At 46.0% G+C, this 21,727-nt stretch overlaps 2 protein-coding genes across 2 annotated transcripts in view; both read right to left on the bottom strand.

Moving 5' to 3' along the window:
• The window catches only part of LOC147683289 (uncharacterized), a 1,765,034-nt gene that overhangs the window by 1,169,345 nt on the left and 573,962 nt on the right, over positions 1–21,727 (bottom strand). The window contains exon 7 of the mRNA XM_086942513.1: positions 3,001–3,066. Coding sequence (XP_086798639.1) covers positions 3,001–3,066 — 66 coding nt within the window. The remainder of the gene's footprint in view (positions 1–3,000; positions 3,067–21,727) is intronic.
• LOC147683290 (uncharacterized) lies at positions 13,433–14,710 on the bottom strand. The gene has a single exon (XM_086944675.1). It carries the CDS (start codon positions 14,708–14,710, stop codon positions 13,433–13,435), a length of 1,278 nt encoding a protein of 425 aa, XP_086800801.1.

The raw sequence follows: 21,727 nt of genomic DNA, 5'->3' as shown, positions 1-21,727 counted from the left end.
ATCTTCCTGACTCCTCACGCCAGGCTGAGGATGCGCCTTTGCAGCAGGCTCTGGAGGATCAATGGGATCAGTCGACAGGGCTCTGGGAAAACCGGATCTATCTTTCCCAGGTGGCGAAGACCTCCATCAAATGGTGGACTCACCCTCACAACCTTCTGGTGGGAGTGCCTTTTCACCAACCTCTCCCGACACAGTCTATAGTCACAGACGCGTCTCTCCAAGGCTGGGGAGCACACATGGGGTGTCTGCAGATTCAAGGAAGGTGGTCAGCAAAAGAACAGACCTACCATATCAACATGCTGGAGCTTCCAGCAGTCCATCTGGCTCTGAAGTCCTTCCTTCCTGCACGCGAATCACACTCCGTTCTGATCCAAACGGACAACACGACGACCATCTTCAACCTGAACAAACAGGGCGGAACTCGGTCGCGTCCTCTCTCTCTGGAGGCACAAGCCATATGGCACTGGCTGCTCGCCCGGAACCTCACAGTAGTAGCAGTGCATCTCCCAGGAGAGCTAAATATCAAGGCAGACGCACTCAGCAGGCACTTCAAAGATCAGCCAGACTGGGTGCTGCACGACGAGGTGGTGGCAGACCTCTTCCATCGCTGGGGTCGTCCAGAAATAGATCTGTTCGCGGACGACGAAAACTCAAAATGCCACGCCTTCGCGTCAAGATTCCACTGTCCAGGGACAAGGGGGAATGCCCTTTTGATGGACTGGTCAGGGACATTTGCTTACGCATTTCCTCCTCTGCCCCTGATTCCGAAGGTGGTGCCAAACTCATCAGATCCAGCATGATCATGATCCTGGTAGCCCCAGACTGGCCTCGGCAGTGGTGGTACCCGGACCTTCTACAGCTGTCGGTGCTTCCACCCAGGAGACTGACCTGCAGGCCGGACCTGCTGACCAAGATGGGGGGGAGGATTCTTCATCCCAATCATCCCTCACTGCACTTAGCAGCATGGCTCCTGAGGTCGTACAATACGGACATTTAAATTTGCCACCTGATTTTAAAGGAAGCGAAACGACCCTCCACAAGAACGTCTTATGCGTTTAAGTAGAAGAGGTTTTTTCTTTGGTGCAGAGAACGTCACTTTGATCCCTCATCAGCACAGGAGGATGTGATTCTCCCTTACCTGCTGTACCTAGCAAGATCTGGTCTTAAATATGCCTCGATCAGGGTGCACCTCTCGGCCATTACGGCTTATAGGAAGTCTCCTACTCAGCCCTCCTTCTTCCAGATGGAGGTGGTCAAGGACTTCTTACAGGGGTTGAAGAAAGTGTACCCCCTGTTAGAAACCCTTCTCCTCCGTGGGAATTAAACCTAGTATTGTCTAAATTGATGCCCCCCCCTTTGAACCCATCCACAGAGCTTCCTTGCAACACCTATTGTGGAAGTCCGCTTTTCTAGTTGCAATTACATCAGTGCGCAGAGTAAGTGAAATACAAGCGCTGTGTACAAAAGAACCCTACACTGTTTTCCATCACAACAGAGTAGTCTTAAGGGCACATCCATCATTTTTACCTAAGGTTGTCTCTGATTTTCATATAAATCAGTCTATTTCTCTTCCTTCTTTTTTTCCAAACACTACGACCCTGGCTGAACGGTCTCTGCACTCTTTAGATCTCAAAAGAGTCCTTAAATTTTATTTGGAAAAGACCAAAGAGAGTAGGAAGACGGACCAATTGTTTATCAACTATGGTCCACTGAGAACGGGCTTTCCAGCTGCCAAGAGATCCATCTCCAGATGGATCGTCTCCTGTATTAAATTGGCTAATCAGCTTGCAGGCAAGCCCTTACTTTTGTCACGTAAAGCACACTCTACTAGGGGGAAAGCGGCCACAGTAGCTTTCCTGCATGATGTCCCTATGTCAGAGATTTGCAAGGCTGCAACCTGGAGATCAGGTCATACCTTTACAAGGCATTACTGTCTAGAATCTGATTCCAGGGCTGATACTCAAGTAGGACAAGCCTCTTTGAGGAATCTATTTGGGTAGCCTGCGGCCTGTACAAGCTTAGTTGTTTCTAGGCTGAGTATTGTTATTACTGTATTGTTACTCCTTTGCCCGTAGGGAGATGAGGTGAGGCTTGCTATTCTATTCTAATGCTTATGCCTATTGATGAGGATCCCCTGGAAGAGAAGGATTAGTTACTTACCTGTAATCCTAGTTCTCTTCCAGGGGTATCCTCATCAAAGTCATAAGCAACCCTCCCACCTCCCCGGGCAAAGGATCTTTATTAACTTGGAGGTATTGTTAACCTATTTGTTTCCATGGGTTTTCAGTCTCCGAAAAGAACAACTGACCCAACTGTCACCCCTGAGGCATGATGGGATACTGGTGGTCATGAGTGCCTTAAAGGCACGGTGTCAGTCTTTTGTAGCATGCAGCTACATGTTAGCTTTTCAGTCTTTTAAGACTGTGTGTTTGCAATGCAGCCTGGGAGCTTTCTATGTTTTCAGGATATAATAAGAATTTCTACTGCTTTTTCAGCATTAAAACAGTTTCAAAACAATCTTTGGTGTTGTTTTTCATGTTTCTAATGCATATATTTCATGTATGGTGGAAATTCTTTACAGCATAATCCAGCTCTATTGTGTATTTGGCTGCTATTGCTTGTTTTTATATATATGTATAGGTATATATATATATGAGTATATATATGTGGGGCACATGGGCAGGAATATTCTAATGCTTATGACTTTGATGAGGATACCCCTGAAAGAGAACTAGGATTACAGGTAAGTAATTAATCCTTATTGTGTTGCAAAACAAATTATACACACACACACACACTTTTGATTTAGGAAAATAAAGAATATTTTTAAAAAAATGGTTTGGCAAGGTTTTCCATTTTTCCAGGTTAATGGGCTATTCTAAGAACCAAGCTTATGTTTTAAAGAATGGGGGATATCAATTGTTGAGCGAGTGCAGACTGAAACACAACTCTCTCTTGATATGTTCTCCATTTAAATAGAAAAGGAAATGATGGTCTTACCATATCTTGAGCAACAAATACAGCCAGTTTCATGTATCTTGCTGTTTGACTAGTAGATGTCATTACCTAAAAAGTACATAACCATATTAACCAAAATGTCACCCTCATTTGACAATGTCAATATAACATTAGAAAGGTAAAACAGCTGACATAAACAGTAAAACAAGGAACTCCTTTATACAAAAGTGGCACTTGCAGCCAGTGTGAAAACTGCACAGTATAGTAGAAGTTACTAACCTGTAAACGTAAACAAATTACCTGTAAACTTCGTACTCCAATATCGGAATCTTCACTAAATTGATAAACGGATTTCATAAACAAGCTTCACTCCTCTGTGATTACAAAGTGAAAAGCAGAGTAAAATAACAATTAACATATTCTAATTGTCAATGCACTGCAATGCGGAAGGCTTCTGTAGCCTGCTATTTGAAATGGCGATATTTGCCTTTCAGTCAGAAATAGTTTTTGGGCCTGTTTTATCACTTGGTGGGCGGCCTGGCTTCTGTCAGGGCAACGGAGTGAAATACTCCGTCACCCTGACGTATGTGCCACTGGACACATCTAGAAATGTCCGCTGGACCAGCAGACATTTCTAGCACTGGCAGGAACCGCTGTCACAGTGCTCCCTGTCAATGCATTATATGTTTGCTGTGCGACAGAGCTGAAAGGCACACTTACAAAGCTTTGTAACTTTCAAAAAGAAAATCCTGCAGCAGGATATTCATTTTGAAACTAAAAGAACAATGTCTCTCTTGCCATTAGAGTTTCTTCCCACCGTAGGCGAAGCATGGAGCACTTTTCAATGCCATTTAGTGCCAGGTTTAGTGCCGAATAATGAAAACTGTTTAAGTCTGCCCATCTAAATTAGGTGGACGGCCATTTAGCCAAACCTCTGACAGCCCTTACTCTGTCAGGCCCTCAGAGGGGCTAGACCATGGTGCAGAGTTGTCTCTGCCGTTGTTAAACCATGGTCAGCATCCTACAACAAGCACTGGCGTTGCCAATAGGTCTCGCATTAGGAAAGTCTGAGCTATTGGTATTGTAAATGACAATTTTTTTATTTATGTGTTGGTTTTGAAAATAGCGAAATTAATAGCTTTGTCATTTACAATGCCAATAGCTCAAACTTTTCAAATGCGAGACCTATTGGCAACGCCAGTGCTTGTTTGTTTAGTTACATGACAAAACGTGGGTGGTTATCATGGTAATCATTTATAATGAAATTAGTCTTGCAGTAGGAAAGTTGGAGCTATTACAATTGCAAATAGCAATGCCTTTTATTTTTGTTATTATTTTAAAATCATAAAGGGCTTTGTCATTTACAAAACCAATAGCTCCAACTTTCCTACTGCGAGACCTATTGTGCACTGCACAGTGTGGGTGAAAATGGCACTGCGTGGGTGTGAGTGCCTTTGAGTGAGTGGCGCTGTGTGGGTAAAAGTGGCGTTGCCTGTGTGAGTGGCGTTGCATGTGTGAATGGCATTGCATGTGTGAGTGGCGTTGCATGTGTGAGTGGCGTTGCATGTGTAAGTGGCGTTGCATGTGTGAGTGGCGTTGCATGTGTGAGTGGCGTTGCATGTGTAAGTGGCGTTGCATGTGTGAGTGGCGTTCCATGTGTGAGTGGTGTTGCATGTGTGAGTGGCGTTGCATGTGTGAGTGTCGTTGCATGTGTGAGTGGCGTTGCATGTGCGAGTGGCGTTGCATGTGCGAGTGGCGTTGCATGTGCGAGTGGTGTTGCGTGGATGAGTGGTGTTGCGTGGATGAGTGGTGTTGCGTGGATGAGTGGCGTTGCGTGAGTGAGTGGCGTTGCGTGAGTGAGTGGCGTGAGTGAGTGGTGTTGCATGTGTGAGTGGCGTTGCATGTGTGAGTGGCGTTGCATGTGTGAGTTGCGTTGCATGTGTGGGTGGTGTTGCGTGTGTGAGTGGTGTTGCGTGGGTGAGTGGCGTTGCATGTGTGAGTGGCGTTGCGTTGATGAGTGGCGTTGCGTTGATGAGTGGCGTTGCGTGGATGAGTGGGGTTGCGTGGATGAGTTGCGTTGCGTGGATGAGTGGTGTTGCATGGAAGAGTGGCGTTGTGTGTGTGAGTGGCGTTGCGTGAGTGAGTTGCGTTGCTTTGAGTGAGTGGTGTTGCATGTGTGAGTGGCGTTGCGTGAGTGAGTTGCGTTGCGTGAGTGAGTGGCGTTGCGTGAGTGGCGTTGCATGTGTGAGTGCCGTTGCATGTGTGAGTGGCGTTGTGTGTGTGAGTGGCGTTGCGTGAGTGAGTTGCGTTGCGTGAGTGAGTGGCGTTGCATGTGTGATTGGCGTTGCATGTGTGAGTGGCGTTGCATGTGTGAGTGGCGTTGCATGTATGAGTGGCGTTGCATGTGTGAGTGGTGTTGCGTGGGTGAGTGGCGTTGCATGTGTGAGTGGTGTTGCGTGGATGAGTGGCGTTGCATGTGTTAGTGGTGTTGCGTGGGTGAGTGGCATTGCATGTGTGAGTGGCGTTGATGAGTGGCGTTGCATGGATGAGTGGGGTAGCGTGGATGAGTTGCGTTGCGTGTGTGAGTGGGGTTGCGTGGGTGAGTTGCGTTGTGTGTGAGTGGCGTAGCATGTGTGAGTAGCGTTGCGTGTGTGAGTGGCGTTGCGTGAGTGAGTGGCGTTGCGTGAGTGAGTGGCGTTGCATGTGTGAGTGGCGTTGCATGTGTGAGTGGCGTTGTGTGTGTGAGTGGCGTTGTGTGTGTGAGTAGCGTTGCGTGAGTGAGTTGCGTTGCGTGAGTGAGTGGCGTTGCGTGTGTGAGTGGCGTTGCATGTGTGAGTGGCGTTGCATGTGTGAGTGGCGTTGCATGTGTGAGTGGCGTTGCATGTGTGAGTGGTGTTGCGTGGGTGAGTGGCGATGCATGTGTGAGTGGTGTTGCGTGGGTGAGTGGCGTTGCATGTGTGAGTGGTGTTGCGTGGGTGAGTGGCGTTGCTTGGATGAGTGGGGTAGCGTGGATGAGTTGCTTTGCGTGTGTGAGTGGGGTTGCGTGGATGAGTTGCGTTGTGTGTGAGTGGCGTTGCAAGTGTGAGTGGCATTGCATGTGTGAGTGGCGTTGCATGTCTGAGTGGCGTTGCGTGTCTGAGTGGCGTTGCGTGTCTGAGTGGCGTTGCGTGTCTGAGTGGTTTTGCGTGTCTGAGTGGCGTTGCGTGTCTGAGTGGCGTTGCGTGTCTGAGTGGCGTTGCGTGTCTGAGTGGGGTTGCGTGTCTGAGTGGCGTTGCGTGTGCTGCCTTCATTGAAAGGGATAATCTAACTCCTGAAATGTTCTTGATTATATAACCCAAGATCAAACAAAAACTAATTAACTATTGGAAGAAAAGCATGAGACCTTTAAAAAACACTTTCCTCCTTCACTAAAACATGAAGGTATACACCAAGTTCAATAAACTGGGTTCTAGAATATTAATTGAATGTAAATATAACTGGTGTGGCTCTGATTTTATACTTTGCTTATACTTTTTTGTTAAACAACTGTGTAAACTAAGTGTTCTGGCATCTAGATGCGACGGATCACACTGCAGAAAACCTCAAATCCAAAACCGTGGCATAATGTAAAGAACAGGAATTATTACCACGATAGCCCATTTTATTGGCTTTATAGCTAAAACAAGCAACTGTTAGATCAGTAAAAGCTAAAAACACATTGGGATTTTGACGAGAACAAAACATTAAGTGCCCACATTTTGAAAATCACTGGGATTGTTCTCGCTATACTAATGTTTAAGAAAAAAAAGGTCAATGAAACTCACCTGCGTGTACCAGAGATGAGGAAGAAGAACTGTTAAACTAAAGTGAAGTAAATAATTACAAGGGAGGACGGGTGACGAGACGCACGGAGAGCAGCAGCCTTTGATGTGCTGGCCGGCCGTGCAGTGAATAATTAGGGGAGAAGAAATGCTGGCATGAGGCCGAGCGCACGCTGGGGTTTTAGGAAAAAAACAGAGGAGGTGGGCTTAGGATACGTGAAAGGAGAGACTGAGGTGGAGTGGACTGGAGGGGAAGGAGAGGCAGAGGGCAGAGAAAGGGCAAATGGAGGCAGAGCAAAGATGGAACGGCGAAAAGAGGAGGGGTGAGCTTACGTTGGGGATGGAGAACCTAGAACGGCGAAAGGCGAGGAGGAGCCTTTATGTAATATGGACTGCAGAGTGCGTTTGCTCCAATTTATATAACATAAGCAGCTAAGGGGTGCAAACAAGCATGTGCGCTATTTTTTGCACCAGTGCCAAATGTATGTGATCTGGCCCGGAAGTTGCTTAAAGAATAGACACGTGGCTACACTACTATAACAAGGGAGGATACCCGGAGGAAAAAAACGGCAAGCTTGAGGGACAGACAACACGGCATTTTAGGACAAGTAAAGCACTCCAATTACGTTGGTCGAGTTTGCGCTTATTATTCTTAGAATTAAGAGAAAAGAAACGATCTGCATAGCAGAATGATAGTGGGGAGGAAGGGGGGGGGGAATGCGAAACACAGCCTGGTGACCGTGAGAAGTGTGAAGTAGGGGGCGGGGGGAGTGGATGCCTGAAGTGAAGCTGCTGGCGGCACCACGCTGGGGAAACAACAGATGGCTGGCTTTGATGTGGTGATGCAATGGGGAAGCCTGTGGGGAAATGGGCTGGCTGGGCTCGTTCACGAGAGGCTTGTGGTCACGTGATTCTCCCGCTTTTCACATGCACTGTGAAGAAACTGCAGTCGAAACTGCAGTGGTTTGACTAGTGGATCGAGCACTTGAATTCTCGCCATTTTCCAATGGAAAAGGCGAGACCTAAAAAAACGGGTGGGCAGACCCTAATGTTGGCAGGGAGGGAACTCCGTTGTCGCTGCAACGCAACGGAGTTCCTTCTCTGTCAATATATACATCCGGCCCTTAGCATGTATCACCATTGGCCATATTTCATTCAGTAAGCTAATCAATTGTACTTTCCAAACACAGGCATTATTTAAAGTATAGTTAAGCGGAGTAATTAACGTTCAAAGATGCATTTAGGGCAACTAGAATACCCATGTTTACCACTTTAAGTACAAGCCCTGCTCCTTTGATCCGGTTTTGGGCCCTTTATATTCCAGATCTTAAATTAAGGCAAGCCATAGTATTCATCCTTTGCACACCAAATATGATTTTTTGTAGTGAAGAAACTTTATGAAAATCGCTTATCTTGGTTTTGAAGCAGAGAGGAAGTGTACCAGGATCACAGTGCTCTGGATTTGTGATCAGTGTCATCAGTCCTCCCTTCGTGAGATTAAGTGCTGCACCCCCAGAAAGATTCTAGATACCACATGAATGTAAATATGTACATTTAAATATGGCTGCAATGTTTGTACATAGAGTTTAATATATGTATATTACAAGTGACAGTGCATGTGCGTTAAGACATTCGATACTAATACTCAAGAACAGGAATAGAGAAAAATGTTAATTAAATCTCCAACAAAACTGTTCAAATATAGAAAGGCAATTAAGGTTAGGATTAAGTTATTAGTTCACTTAAAGGGAGGTCTAGATGTTTCCATAAAGGAGGGGAAAAAAGAAATCCCTGCAAGGACAGCGAAGCAATATATGACTGGAGTGTGATGACACCCCCACATCCCGATGTGAAAGACTAGCCACCATTCACCGAACATCACCTGACAAAGTGAGGAGAACGGTGGAGGGAATGGGGCATCTATAACCCTCGGACTGATGCTGGACAATCAACTCAATATTTTAGAACCAACGCCGCTGAACTTACATTTGCTTTTTGGGCTTGGCTTGGCACCAATCATGAACACCCCCCCCCCCCCTCCCCATATAGGAAAAGACTGCCTAGAGCACAGGACAATTGATGTTGAGGATCTCAGCGGAGTACCAGGCACCACCAGCATGAGAATGACAAAAACAGTCCAGAACCAAGGGAGGGACATTATGTCTGCCCAAATTCCATAATATGCTTCGTAGGACCACCTGAAACACCACCCCTGGTCCGTAATGGCCAAGACACCTGAAAATGAATGAGCATGAAGTGCCTGAAAAGCCTGACCTGCCGAACAAAGATGAAAGAATCACCAGGGATATTCAAAGATATCAAAACTGGGTTTGGGATACTCAGAGCAGAGGTCAACCAGGGACTAAAAGAAATAAGGAAAGATGTTGACGCGTTAAGTGACCGAGTCAATACCCTAGAGCAGTGGTTCCCGAACTTTTGACTCCTGAGAACCCCCATTGAGTCACCACTGGAAGCCGGGGACCTCCAAGCAATTTGTATGAGTTAAATTTCAAATATTAAAACAGTAATTCAAAAAAATACACACGTGTGCACACAAAACAAATACTCAAGGTACAAACGATTTTGGGGCCAGATGTACGACCATTTCATTTAGCGCCTCGCAATTGACAACACATTGCAAGAGGCAAATTGTGAGTTGCTAAATGAAATGTACAACAGTGTGTTTAACACTGTTTGGGATTCCCAATGGGGTCCCAAATTGCGAGGTTCCTTAATATTAATGAGCCTCTGGCAATTTGCGAGCCCGTTGGGAATGCCTGCCCTCCCAGGTGTGGTGGCCTGCTGGGCTGTGCTGGCCACCATGTCTGGGACTGCTTTTAAATAATGCAGTTTTAAAAAAATGCAGCCCGCTTACCATGCATTTAAAAAAGAAAAAAATAATGAAACGTTTTTGTTTCATTTTCTAAGGGTAGGCAGAGGTCCCTGGGACCACTGCCTGCCCTTACAAAATATTTTTGCATGCATTTGCCCCATTTGCGAATCCAGTACCATCTACTTGAAGTAGGTGGTAATTACGAGTGTTTTGCGACCACAAAACATTTGTACATGGGTTTGAGGCTCGCTATTTGGAAGGGAATGCCCCTTCCAAATAGCAAGTTGCAAAACCTATTTAGCGAGTCGCAAACAAATTTCGACTCGCGAAATAGGCAATGTACATGCATGCGCAAACGGGTTCGCGAACCCGTTCGCGCATTTAAAAACGGATCTGGCCTTTAGTATTTTATATTGAAGTAATAGCCCCTCTGTCACATGTATTTCATTTGTTTTAGAGCACCTCTCATACCATTGTAGGATGTCAGAGCACTTTACATCACACACATATAGATATTGAATCATACATGTAAATCAGTGTGTATATAAAATGTTTAAAGAGTGCTTGGTCTGGAAATGCACAAATTCAGAACATAACACAGTGGCTAGCGCTGACTTTAACATTAAAAATGTATTTCTACCCAAATAAATCTTTTTAGCAGCATCAGGATAATGACTAACTGGGACAAAACACATAAGTTACTAACTGGTACCATGCAGTTTTCAAGCAGCTCTTTGATGACAGTTTATAGGTCCCTCTGCTACATTACGATTGTCACTTATGAAGTGCACAGTAACAAAAGAATCTCTGTGACAAAAGCAGTAACCACGAACCTATGCACATAAAATACTGCTTTTTAAAATGCATGTTACACTGTCTTTGCAGTAGACACATTAACCCTCTGTGCTACATTAGTCAAAGCTGCCACTGAACAAAACTCTCCTCACGCTCCAGCAGGTACATTAATCACTGGCATTTATTTATTCATTTATAATCTTGACACTTTTATTGTTGCTGGAAAGCTGCTAATTATCCAAGAAACATTTCTGTGCTTTTAAAACTGTTGCCTGACCCCCTGGGAATGTGTCACGGACCCCTGGGGGTCCGCGGACCCCAGTTTGGGAAACACTGCCCTAGAGTCCTCCAAGGAAGAGTGATCCTTAGAGATGGACATATACAGGTCCTGCATACTAGAGGTCCATCCTGCAGGAAATACTAGAAGACTTGGAGAAAAGACAGCAACATTGTACCATACGTATCAGGGGCCTGCAGGTGGGAAAGAACAATTGTTACTTACCTGTAAACAGGTGGTTCTCCAGTATTGGTGTCTTTCATAGATTCACATGCTTGAATATTCCCAGTCGTCGGAGTGGGAGTCCCACGGTAAATAAAATAGCAATAACATACTCACAATATGTATATGTAAAAACATAACCCATGAAATACACATTAGAAAAAAGGTAGTAAATGCCTAGACATAATTCCACATTGAAATACATGAAGAGAGAAAAAGACACTTGTAGTCTATTCCTGTCATTATGTTGGTCCAAACTGTAGCCAATCAGGTGCCAGCAGCCCTCCAGAACCTTCTCCTCAGAGCTCAGTACCTCAGATTTTCGTAGCACAAGAGTGACCACAGAGTCTATGAGGAGAAGAGAGTCTCTGAGGGGAGGTGGGTGGGTCGCATGTGAATCTATGAAAGACACCAATACTGGAGAACCACCTGTTTAGGTAAGTAACAATTGTTCTTCTCCAGTATTAGGGTGTCTTTCATAGATTCACATGCTTGTATATAGAATAGAAAGCAGTAATAATGAACCGACTTATAAGACCAAAGCATATATAATATATATACATATATAGTCATGCAAGTCATGAAGTAACATGGCAAACCATAATGGAGGAGGGAAGACAGAGGCTCACCCTATTGAAAAAGATTGCGAAGCACAGCCTGTCCCACTGCAGTATCTGCTTCATTGATGGCACCCAGGCAGTAGTGTTTTGTAAACGTGTGCCTGCTGGACCACGTGGCTGCTCTGCAGATCTGGTGCAGCGGCACACCGGCGAACAGGGCAGTCTTCGGCGAACAGGGCAGTTGAAGACGACATCACTCTGGTGGAATGGGCCCTCACTGAAGACTGTAGAGGTCTGCCTGCCATTTGATAGCAGAAAGCAATGGCCGAGGAAACCCACCGAGCAATAGTAGGTTTGGTAACTGGGCGCCCTTTGTGGAAGCGTCCATAAGCTATGAACAGTTGGTCAGCTTTACGAAAAGGATGCTGATGTAAAATTGTAAGCACCTTTTAATGTCCAAGGAGTGCAAGCGCTGCTCCGCTGGAGACTGTGGGTTAGCAAAGAAAGTCTTTAGGAAAACAGGTTTGTTGATGTGGAAATCCGAAGGCACCTTAGGCAGGAAGGTGGGATTAGTGCGAAGCACTACACAGTCCGGCTTGAATTGAAGAAAAGGAGGATTTATAGTGAAGGCATGAATATCACTTACGTGACGTGAAGACGTCAACGCAAGGAGAGGAGCAACCTTCCAAGTAAGAAACTTCAAGTCTGCCTTGTGTATAGGTTTGAATGGTGCCTTCATTAGTTGTGCTAAGACGATGTTAAGGCGCCAAGAAGGAGGAGGGCGCCGAACTTTTGGGAATTTGCGGAACAATCCTTTGAAAAATTGACGTATTATCCTAGAAGAACAAAGTGAAGTGGAACCACCCTGGCGGAAGCGGGAAATTGCAGCCAGAAAAACTTTCAAAGTTGAATGAGACAGTCCGGATTGAGCCAGTTGCAGAAAGAATGGGAGGAGTTGCGCAGGCGTGGAACGAATGGGGTGGACACCAGCCACTGCGCACCAATGGCAGAGCCTTCTCCATTTAAGCTTGTTGGTTTTAACAGTTGAAGGAGCTCTGGCCTGAGCGAGAATGTCTCTGCAGTCTGGCGGAATGGTTAAATGGGCAAATTCAAGGTGCTCAGGTTCCAGGCTGACAAACTCAGAGAGGAGGGGTCCGGATGGCAAAGTATCTTTTGTTGACGCTCCTGAGACACAAAAGCTTTTGCAAGAGTTGTATCCAACGTGGCCCCCAGAAAATTCTTGCATGTAACTGTATTCTGTATGTAACTGGGACTTTTCGGCGTTGATGGAAAGTCCGAGAGAGCGAAAGACCTCCTGACAAAGGCGTGTGTCCTGAAGCAGCTGCGTGCGAGACTGTGATTTTAGGAGACAGTCGTCCAGGTATGGAAAGATTTGGACACCCTGGAGACGCAGATAAGCCACCACAGGAGCTAGCACCTTTGTAAAGACGCGAGGGGCGGAGCGTAGGCCGAAAGGCAGCACCTTGAACTGGAAATCCTTCCTTCCCACGCGGAACCGCAAGTACTTCTGATGTCGCGGAAGAACAGGGACATGGAAATAGGCGTCTTGGAGATCGATAGCTGCCATGAAATCTCCCATTAAGAACAAGCGTAAGATCTCTGACAACGTTAGCATGCGGAAGGACTGGCACTTGAGATACTTGTTGAGTGCTTGCAATCCAATATTGGCCGCCAATCTCCTTTTTTCTTGATGATAAGGAAAAAACAGTAATAAAATCCCTTCCCCCTTTGAGACTTGGGCACCATCTTGACTTCCCCCTTCTGTATCATAAGGCAAACTTGATGGAGCAGTTCCTGGATGTGGGCTGGAGGTGGGCCGGAAGGTGGAGTAGGAGGAGGACGTTTGATGAATTCTAGAGCATGGCCTTTCTCTACAATGTCCAGAACCCAACGGTCCAAAGTGATGGAGGACCATTGAGAACAAAACAGGGAGATTCGACCTCCAACTCTTTGGGGCAAAGGCAAATCATTGTCTCTTGGGAGCAGATCCTCTGTAGGAAGATTTCCCCTTATAGGTTTTAGAAGACTGCTGACGGGAAGACTGCTGTTGGTTATTGGAATAGCGTTGGTTGCCTTGGTTGTAGGAACGATATTGGTTGCTTCCTCCTCTAAAATTTGAAGAGGTGCCTCGTCCATGTGCACCACGAAAAGGCTGCTTCCGAAATTGTAAATTTCCTAAAGAGCGGGCAGTGTCAGGATCTTTTTTAATAGATTGTAATGCCTCATCGACATGTGCCCCAAAAAGTGACTCGCCATCATATGGCATATCCAGTATTTTTGCCTGCACCTCCTGCCGAAAGGATGTGGAGCTTAACCAACCTTGTCTGCGTAGAACAGCGGCTCCAGCGAGCTGTCGGAAACCTGTACAGGCAATATCGACGGCACAGTCAATAATCTCCTCCGAAGTTCTCTCACCTTCTTGGAGAAGTTGCAAAGCTTCTGCCTTTGAAGCGTCTGGAACTAAAGCCACGAAAGTCGCCATGTCTGCCCACATTTGGCGGTCGTACCGCCCCAAAATAGCCAAAGCATTGGCTGCTCTCACTGTGGTGGAGGCCATCGTTGAAAATTTTTGGCCTATCGCATCCAGACGACGATCATCGCGATCTGGTGGAGCAGTCACAGTAGACGCAGGATTCCGAGAACGGCGCTGAGCCGCCTGCATAACCACGGAGTCTGGTTTCGGCTGTCCAATAAGGCACGCTGGACTACCAACAGGCGCCTTATATTTTTTCTCCAACCGGGGCATCTGTACCGGCAGCGAATTTGGAGTCTGCATCAACTTCACCCCCTCAGCCCAGATAAAGTCAATAATAGGCACAGTATGGACTTGCTTAAACGGTTGGTTTTTGAAATCATAGAGGTAGTAATCCTCTTCCTTCTGTACTCTTGGCAATTTAAAACGTTGAGCCGCCCTATCCATCAGCTGATGGAAACTTGCAATATCCACCGGGGGAGAATCACCTGGCGTTACCGGAGAGGGCGATGGTGTCTGAACTTGATAATTATCCCACTCCGCCATATCCTCATCATCTCGAACCTCACCATCTTCCCGGTCCAGAGTAACGTCACCTTCGTCGTCGTCATACACAGTTGTGTGTATCCGAACTGACGATTGTATCTGAGGAGCAGAGGTTGGTTGGGGCGGCGGAGGAGCCACAGCAGGCATTGCAACAGGCGTTAAAACAGAAGGCACCGTAGGTACCTGTGGAGAAGGCGGGAAACGCCTATTATAATCGTCCAACATATGCTGGAGATTAGATATAAGTGACAAAGGTACAGTCGCAGTAGGAACTTGAACTGTCGTTTCCTCTTGCTGGTAATATTGGTCCTCATCATCATTGCTATAGTCCTGGCACTTGAGGACCAAATCAGATGGACTACGTGCTGCCCTAAAAGATTCATGCACATCTTCCTCAGAATCCTGATCCGAATACGTTGTAAACAAAGGTGACGGAGGTTGTGGATCACTGGAGATGGAAATTTGGTCAATAGACACTTTGCGGCATTGGTGAAGTGTGTCGACAGTGGCAGATCCCGTGGACGAGAGTGGCAGCAAAGGCAGAGAGGCAAACGCAGAAGAAGTCATCGGTGGAACTGACGACGACGATGGAGTTGCTGGAACCACACTTGAAGAATCCATCGTCGATGATTCTGTCGTCGATGGCAATGGAGCCGTCGACGGAGCTTTCGTCGACGGAGTCGACGACGAGGATGACTTCTTTTTCGTCGACGGAGCAACCATCTACGGCCGCCCCATCGACGGAGCGGCCGCCCCATCGACGGGGCAGCCGTCGACGGGGCAGCCGTTGACGGGGCTGTCGTCGACGGAGTTGATCTTTTAACACTCTTCGTCGACGAAGATTTGGTCGTCGACAGTGGAGGCTTCTTCGACGACGACGACGAAGCAATAGGAATACCAGATGGTACAGTCTTGAAACTGAGAGTTACCTTCGTCGACAACAATGACGTAGACGAAACAGCCGTCGACGATCCTGATGCCGACGTCGTCGTCTCTGGTGTCGTCGACGAGCCAGAGACGCTAGATTTCGTCGTCGGGACGACCGTCGACGCTCCTGTCGACGATGAAACATGTTTTTTAACAGAAACATGAGTGAAAGATGCAGCAGTCGCCTGAGAGCCAGGTCTCGTGGGCGTGGACGTAGCAGATAGAGGTGAAGACACCGCAGGGGCCAGAGAGAGTGACATCTTCTTCTTCTTAAGGAATGGAGAAGGCAACTCCTGCACACTACCACGTTTAAAAGCTGCTTGGGAACGACCAGAAATGAGACTTTCGGCATCAGAAAGTATATTATCCTTGTCCTTAAGTCTCTGAAGCCACAGTAGAAGATGGCCTTCCCTATCTTTTAGAGTCTTTGTGGAAAAAGTTCTACAGAACTTACCTTTACCCACATCATGGTCGGGGTAAAGACCGTAAATACACTTACTGTGAGGATCTTCTGAATAAAGGCGCAGCTTTCCACAAGAAGAGCAAGGTCTAAAGAGAGACTTCTTACTAGAAGACATGCTGAGAACACAGGAAAACCTGAAGTAGAAGAGAAACTGAGCAGAGCTCACCCGACAAGCGGTAGAAAATCTGAGGTACTGAGCTCTGAGGAGAAGGTTCTGGAGGGCTTCTGGCGCCTGATTAGCTACAGTTTGGACCAGACAGGAATAGACTACAAGTGTCTTTTTCTCTATTCATGTATTCGTATGTGGAATTATGTCTAGGCATTTACTACCTTTTTTCTAATGTGTATTTCATGTGTTATGTTTTTACATATACATATTATGAGTATGTTATTGCTATTTTATTTACCGTGGGACTCCCACTCCGACGACGGGGAATATTCAAGCATGTGAATCTATGAAAGACACCCTAATACTGGAGAAACAAGGGTTTGGTATCAAGAACTAAGTGTGGGAATTACAGAAAGCACTCTTAGAGGGGTGAAGATATAACCCTATCAAGATATACAGAGCGCACAGAGCCCTGGCGTGTCCAGCACCAAACTCGAACAACCCCCTGACATTACTGTATGCTTACATCACTATCACGGAATCATGCAAAACTTTGAGACTGAAATCACGGTCTCATGAGGAGACGAAATATCAGTGGGGACCTTTCACACCTGTAGAATATGGAATGGGTTTCAGCGTCAGAGGACACCCAAGATGCTCCCCAAACAGAAGAAATCATGGCGGGCTGTTGGACCATCTTGGAGCAGCTACAGAAATCCAAGGGAGATGATGAAGAAGCCATAGCCACAGGGGCCCCAATGTAACGGTAGAAGGACTGTACACATGAATATAAAGTGTAATTGTGGGAGAATAAGTAAAGGAGGTGGAGAGTGTTAGTGTAGTATGAAAAATACTACCAGGGGGCAACAGACACACACACTGACAGCGGCTAAACTGCCTTTAAGGTTCAATGACGCTAGAGAAGAATGATCAAAATCACCCTCTTGGGACTCTGGGCTTGGGACAGAGAAGCTGGTTTACTTTAGGGGTTCTCCATGCCACTAGAATCAAGCTATCCTGGCTGAAGAGGCCCCGAAACCGGTCCTAGGATGCTTGTTTCCAGTCCTGGGAGAACCTGGCTTGGCAGTTCAGGCTGGACTGTTCCCATGAGACACAGGGTCAAGACTGATTTACATATGGCTGGGTTCAAACTGGAATGGTATGATGAGCAAAATAGTACGATGGATTTAGGCCCAGATCTCTGTACTTGGGTGAATGTATGACATTGTTCTGAATTCTGTCCATCAACTGTTGTTTTTAACTGAGCTCATGCTCAAATACCAAACTGCTTACCATGCTAAACAGGTAAAAAAAATTGTCGGAAATACTGATACTCACACTGCGTTTTGGGGCCCCTTCTATTCTAGACCAAGCGACCCAAGTGGGGCAGCATTTTTATTGGGAGAAGTGTGGGAATGCTGGGTGGTAGGAATGTTGTGAATCCCTGCAGATTCCAGACGTTTCTGACACAGACATTTGAGGAAAATGCAAGGTCATAAGCAATGTTTGAGGTTTGAAGGGTATTGTGGGTAAGAAAGTATCATGGAATCCATGAAAGTCACACCACCCTGGATGTTTAGTTTTCAAACATATCTGAGTATGATAGGTTTCACTGGATGGTAGCTGAGGCCGGGCCCAAATACCACAGCAGTCCTTCGCCAAAACAGGTCATTTAAAAAAAATAACACTTTTTTTTTACACGAAAGGCAGCTGTCTCTGCTGTGCCTTCTGGGGCCTTTTCAGTCATGGGTGCTTGTCCGAGCTACACAAGTAGGGCAGTGTTGTTCTTTTGACATGTGTGAGAACATAGAACTGTATAACATTTGGTATTATGAATTAAATTTTACCATATGAATTCCTTGTGTGATTGGTACACAATGAAAAATCATTACTAGCTGCAGCTCAGTTATTAACTGTAGGTATTGCATGTTTTTGTACAACCGACAAACATTATACATCCCTGCAACTAGAAGGATCTGAGGGACGTAAACAGTAAACTGTCATTTTTAACTCACTTCTTTTTCAAATCAAGGACAACAAAATTAATTAATCGTGGCCCGTGAATTTTATCACATATCTTTCATTATCATTTCAAAACATATGATAGATTTTCAACATGTCATGAACAGGGACAACTTAAACACTTAAAAAAAAACATTGTTTATCCCCGCAGCCATGGAAAAGGCTGCTCGGAACGGACCCAGGACACAAATTAAAAAATCATAATACATGAAAAACCAAACATGTATGTACTTTAAAGAAACATATTAGTGTATTAAAGAATGGCAGTCAATATATTTAGACATTGAACAGAGGTAACCATCACTGCCATTCTCTCTAATCTGAACCTCTATTTACTAATATCTCTTGGGGTTCCAAAGCAGATTGGTTGTAGTGGGATCAGTAAAAGTTCATTGAGATTGCCCACTGGCCAGATGATGCAATTTAAAGGCACTCTCAAGGGTATCTGTTGATGCGTTTCGAACCTCTTGTGGCTTTTGAAGTTCACCTCAGGACCCTGACTGGCTAGGATCTGTGGGATAGCAATATATACGGTTATTAGGTGATGAACTTATAACACCTTTTAATTAAAAACTACATAATGATAAGATAAGAGGACAGATGCTCATGCCCAGACGTTCCAGGACCACACTCTCCTGGCCCAATTCAAAGCCACTAGGGTGGCTTGGGTCTAGTCATTCCTCAACGTCTTCAGGGGAGGAGAGGAAGAGGTGGAAGGCATACAGGAGACCCACACTCCACTCTAGCCTAAATGCATCTCCTAGAGAGAGTGTTCTGGAGAAATCCAAAGCACAGAAGTTTTGACAGTGCATTCTCGATGGTGGTGAAAGGATCGTGCCAGGCCTCTCCCCAGTGTCGAAAGACGTCCTTCATCACCTAGAAATGGAACCACCATTTGTGATCCCCCATGCATCACCAAATGAGCTTGCCCCCAACTGGCATTTAAATATCCAGTCAGATGGCTGACCATCAGGTAGATGTTGTGACGCCCGAGCCAACTACGAAGGCACAGTAATTTTCGGCACTGGTCCCCACTCTGCTATACTTGTTGCAGTACTACATGGCAGTAGAATATGTACCAGCCTTCCTTAGATGAACGGCAGGGTGGCCTTCAATGTGAGGTGGATGGCTCACAGTTCTAACAGATTTATGTGGAGGTGGGTTCCCACCGTAGATCAGAGTCCTCTGATAGCCACCTCTCCAAGATGACCTCCCTAACCCAGCAGGAATGCAGCTGTAACCATCATCAGCACTGGGTAGAGAATGGAGAGGGGTCATGCCTTGATCAGGTTGCGGTCTAGCTGCCATCATTGCAGATCTTGAGAAGTCTCCTATGAAACCTGGATGACTTCATTCAGGTTTGCAAGGTGCTGGTCCCCCTTTTGAACTCACTTCAGATCTCAATGGAGAGTCTGCATATGAAAGGTGGAGAGCACAAGCAGGATGCAAGAAGCCTTAGAGCATTGAGATCCAGGACTGAGACTGAAACATCAGGATCATAGCCGAAATGCCATGTGCTTTTGCAAGAGACAACATCTGTTGACTGTGACGGACTGCTACCCTGTGGGAAAATTTCTCATTCTCCCTTCCACAGCGTGGTTGTGCGTGCTAAGGACAAACTAAAGTGGTTTGGGGCTGATGCACCAGGGGCGGGGGCTAAGAAGAGCACAGTCATTGATTACCTTTGCAATGTTTGTTTGATCCACACGCAACCTTGGAAGGAGTAAAGCTGATGGGGAACTGACAAGCATGGGTGGAAAGACCCAAGGAACACATTGTGGCTCTACATTCCTTAAAGCATTCAAGAGCAGAGTCAGCCTTCTCGCCAAATAGGCTGGACCCATCAAAAGGCATACCCATAAGGAATGCATACAATCTCCAGAAATGTCATGGTTCATCGCATATATGCATGTCAACAGAGCTCCGCTCAAGCAATCAGTAGTATCAAGGCCAGCCCTAATAACATACTTAGTGCCATTGTGGCATTCCTGAATTGTTTGAGCCAAAAAGGCACAAAACTCCTCAGGACCGCCAGTATGATCTCACTGGCCATGTCACTGGCCTTGCATATAACAGCCTAACAGGTACACCTCAATGACTGACCTCAATGCCAAACTGGTCAAAGAGAACAGTGGCTTCCTGAATTCCTCAATCCTTTCCGACTCCCTGTCTGGAGAAGTAGTGAGGAACAAATTAGGATTTTTTACTTGGTAGATGCCAAGTCCCAGGAGTAGGATGTTGCGTAAGAAAATCAAAGGTTGCCCGGCGTTAATCGGCAGCATACGGCTAATTGACTGTTCACTGGTGGGCAACAGTAAGGCTTAGTCCAAGTGCCCATAAGGGTGTCAGTCAGGGTTCAGGCAATTAAGAGATCAGATGAGGCTGGCTCAGTGTGCAAACGCTCAGTCAGGTCATTGCCTTGACTTGAACAAAGGCAGCTGTAGGCCTAGAACATCAGCTGCATATCTTATTACTAAAGCACATTAAGCCTTCTCCTCAGTTGGCACAAAATCAACCCAGTATCAGGGGGAAGTATCAAGCCCACTGGCATCCTGCAAATCCATGTATACACTGTCATCACCATAATGTGGGCGTAAACCGTCCCCATCTTTGTCAGGTGGGGACACACTATGGTCAGAATCTAAGCAATTAGGAAGGCTATGTGGTAAAGGAAATGTTTTGCCTGAGTCAGAGCGTGCAGGAACCAGGTATGCTGGAGTCACTGCGCAATCTCAGTCAGAATCACAACTGATTTGGTTTGGGGTCAGACATTGAAGTCGGCTGGGTTCAACCTCCAGCGATGTCCAAGTGTCTATTAAGAAGTAGGTCTTGGAGTCCAAATGTAAGTCAGCACCTGAGTCTGTGCTGAACACAAGGCGGGTTTGAGGGGCTCAGACGGTGCTGAGTGCAGTCCCACAGGAAGTACCCTGATTAGAGAACCCTTGTAATTCCTTGGGGCACAAAGACATGCCAGTTAGAGAGGGAGTGCCAAAAATATGGAGCATGGAAATTCAGGCACAGAGGAACTAGTTGTTAAACTGGATCTGCAAACAGGGATCAGAGGCAAAATTGATGTGCACCTTGACGCCCTCCTCACTTTGGACAGAAAGTGGCGGGATTGTATTGAGTCTCGCTTCAACTTCTTATGATTCTTCCTTGACTTTGACAAACAATACGACTTTGACCGGGAAGAAGACCTGTTGCAGGTAGGGACTCAAGAGCAGGAACTGGTCCATATCCTACATTTGGAGCAGGAGCACGACTTACATGAGGTATATTCCAACCACAACTTCATCTAGGGTGCACCAGATTAGGCCAACGCATAACTACCGTGAATTATGGATCAGTAATTTTCAGAGGCAAAGATTCAAAACTTCTGGACAGCTTGCAAATTAAAGTCTTTAAGTCTATTTTTAATATACCGAAAAACATTGCCCATACTAGGGTACGACTGGAATATGGCTTGACAACCAATCCCTAGTGAGAAAGTCAGTATTTGTAAAGTCTATGGGCCAGATGCATCAAAGGGTTTTGTCCATTCTGTGTTTTTGGGAAAATGTGTTCATGCATGTGGCCCTAAATCTTGTTCTCTTCCGAACTGTGCACTTTAGCAAATAAGTGCTGGCAAGAAATAATGATATATGATTGTGTCTGGAGCAACTACTACACTGAAAGCCTTCAGACTTTTAAACTGCAGCCCTTTGGCCACTCGGATATAAGT

The sequence above is a fragment of the Lissotriton vulgaris genome, chromosome 11 (genome assembly GCF_964263255.1).
Source record: "Lissotriton vulgaris chromosome 11, aLisVul1.2, whole genome shotgun sequence".
Classification (NCBI taxonomy): Eukaryota; Metazoa; Chordata; class Amphibia; order Caudata; family Salamandridae; genus Lissotriton; species Lissotriton vulgaris.
Note: the sequence above shows the minus strand (reverse complement) of the source record. Positions and strands in the feature narration are given on the sequence as shown.

Coding starts and splice junctions, on each gene's coding strand:
- LOC147683290 (XM_086944675.1), bottom strand. CDS start 14,710: ATGTTGGACGATTATAATAGGCGTTTCCCGCCTTCTCCACAGGTACCT.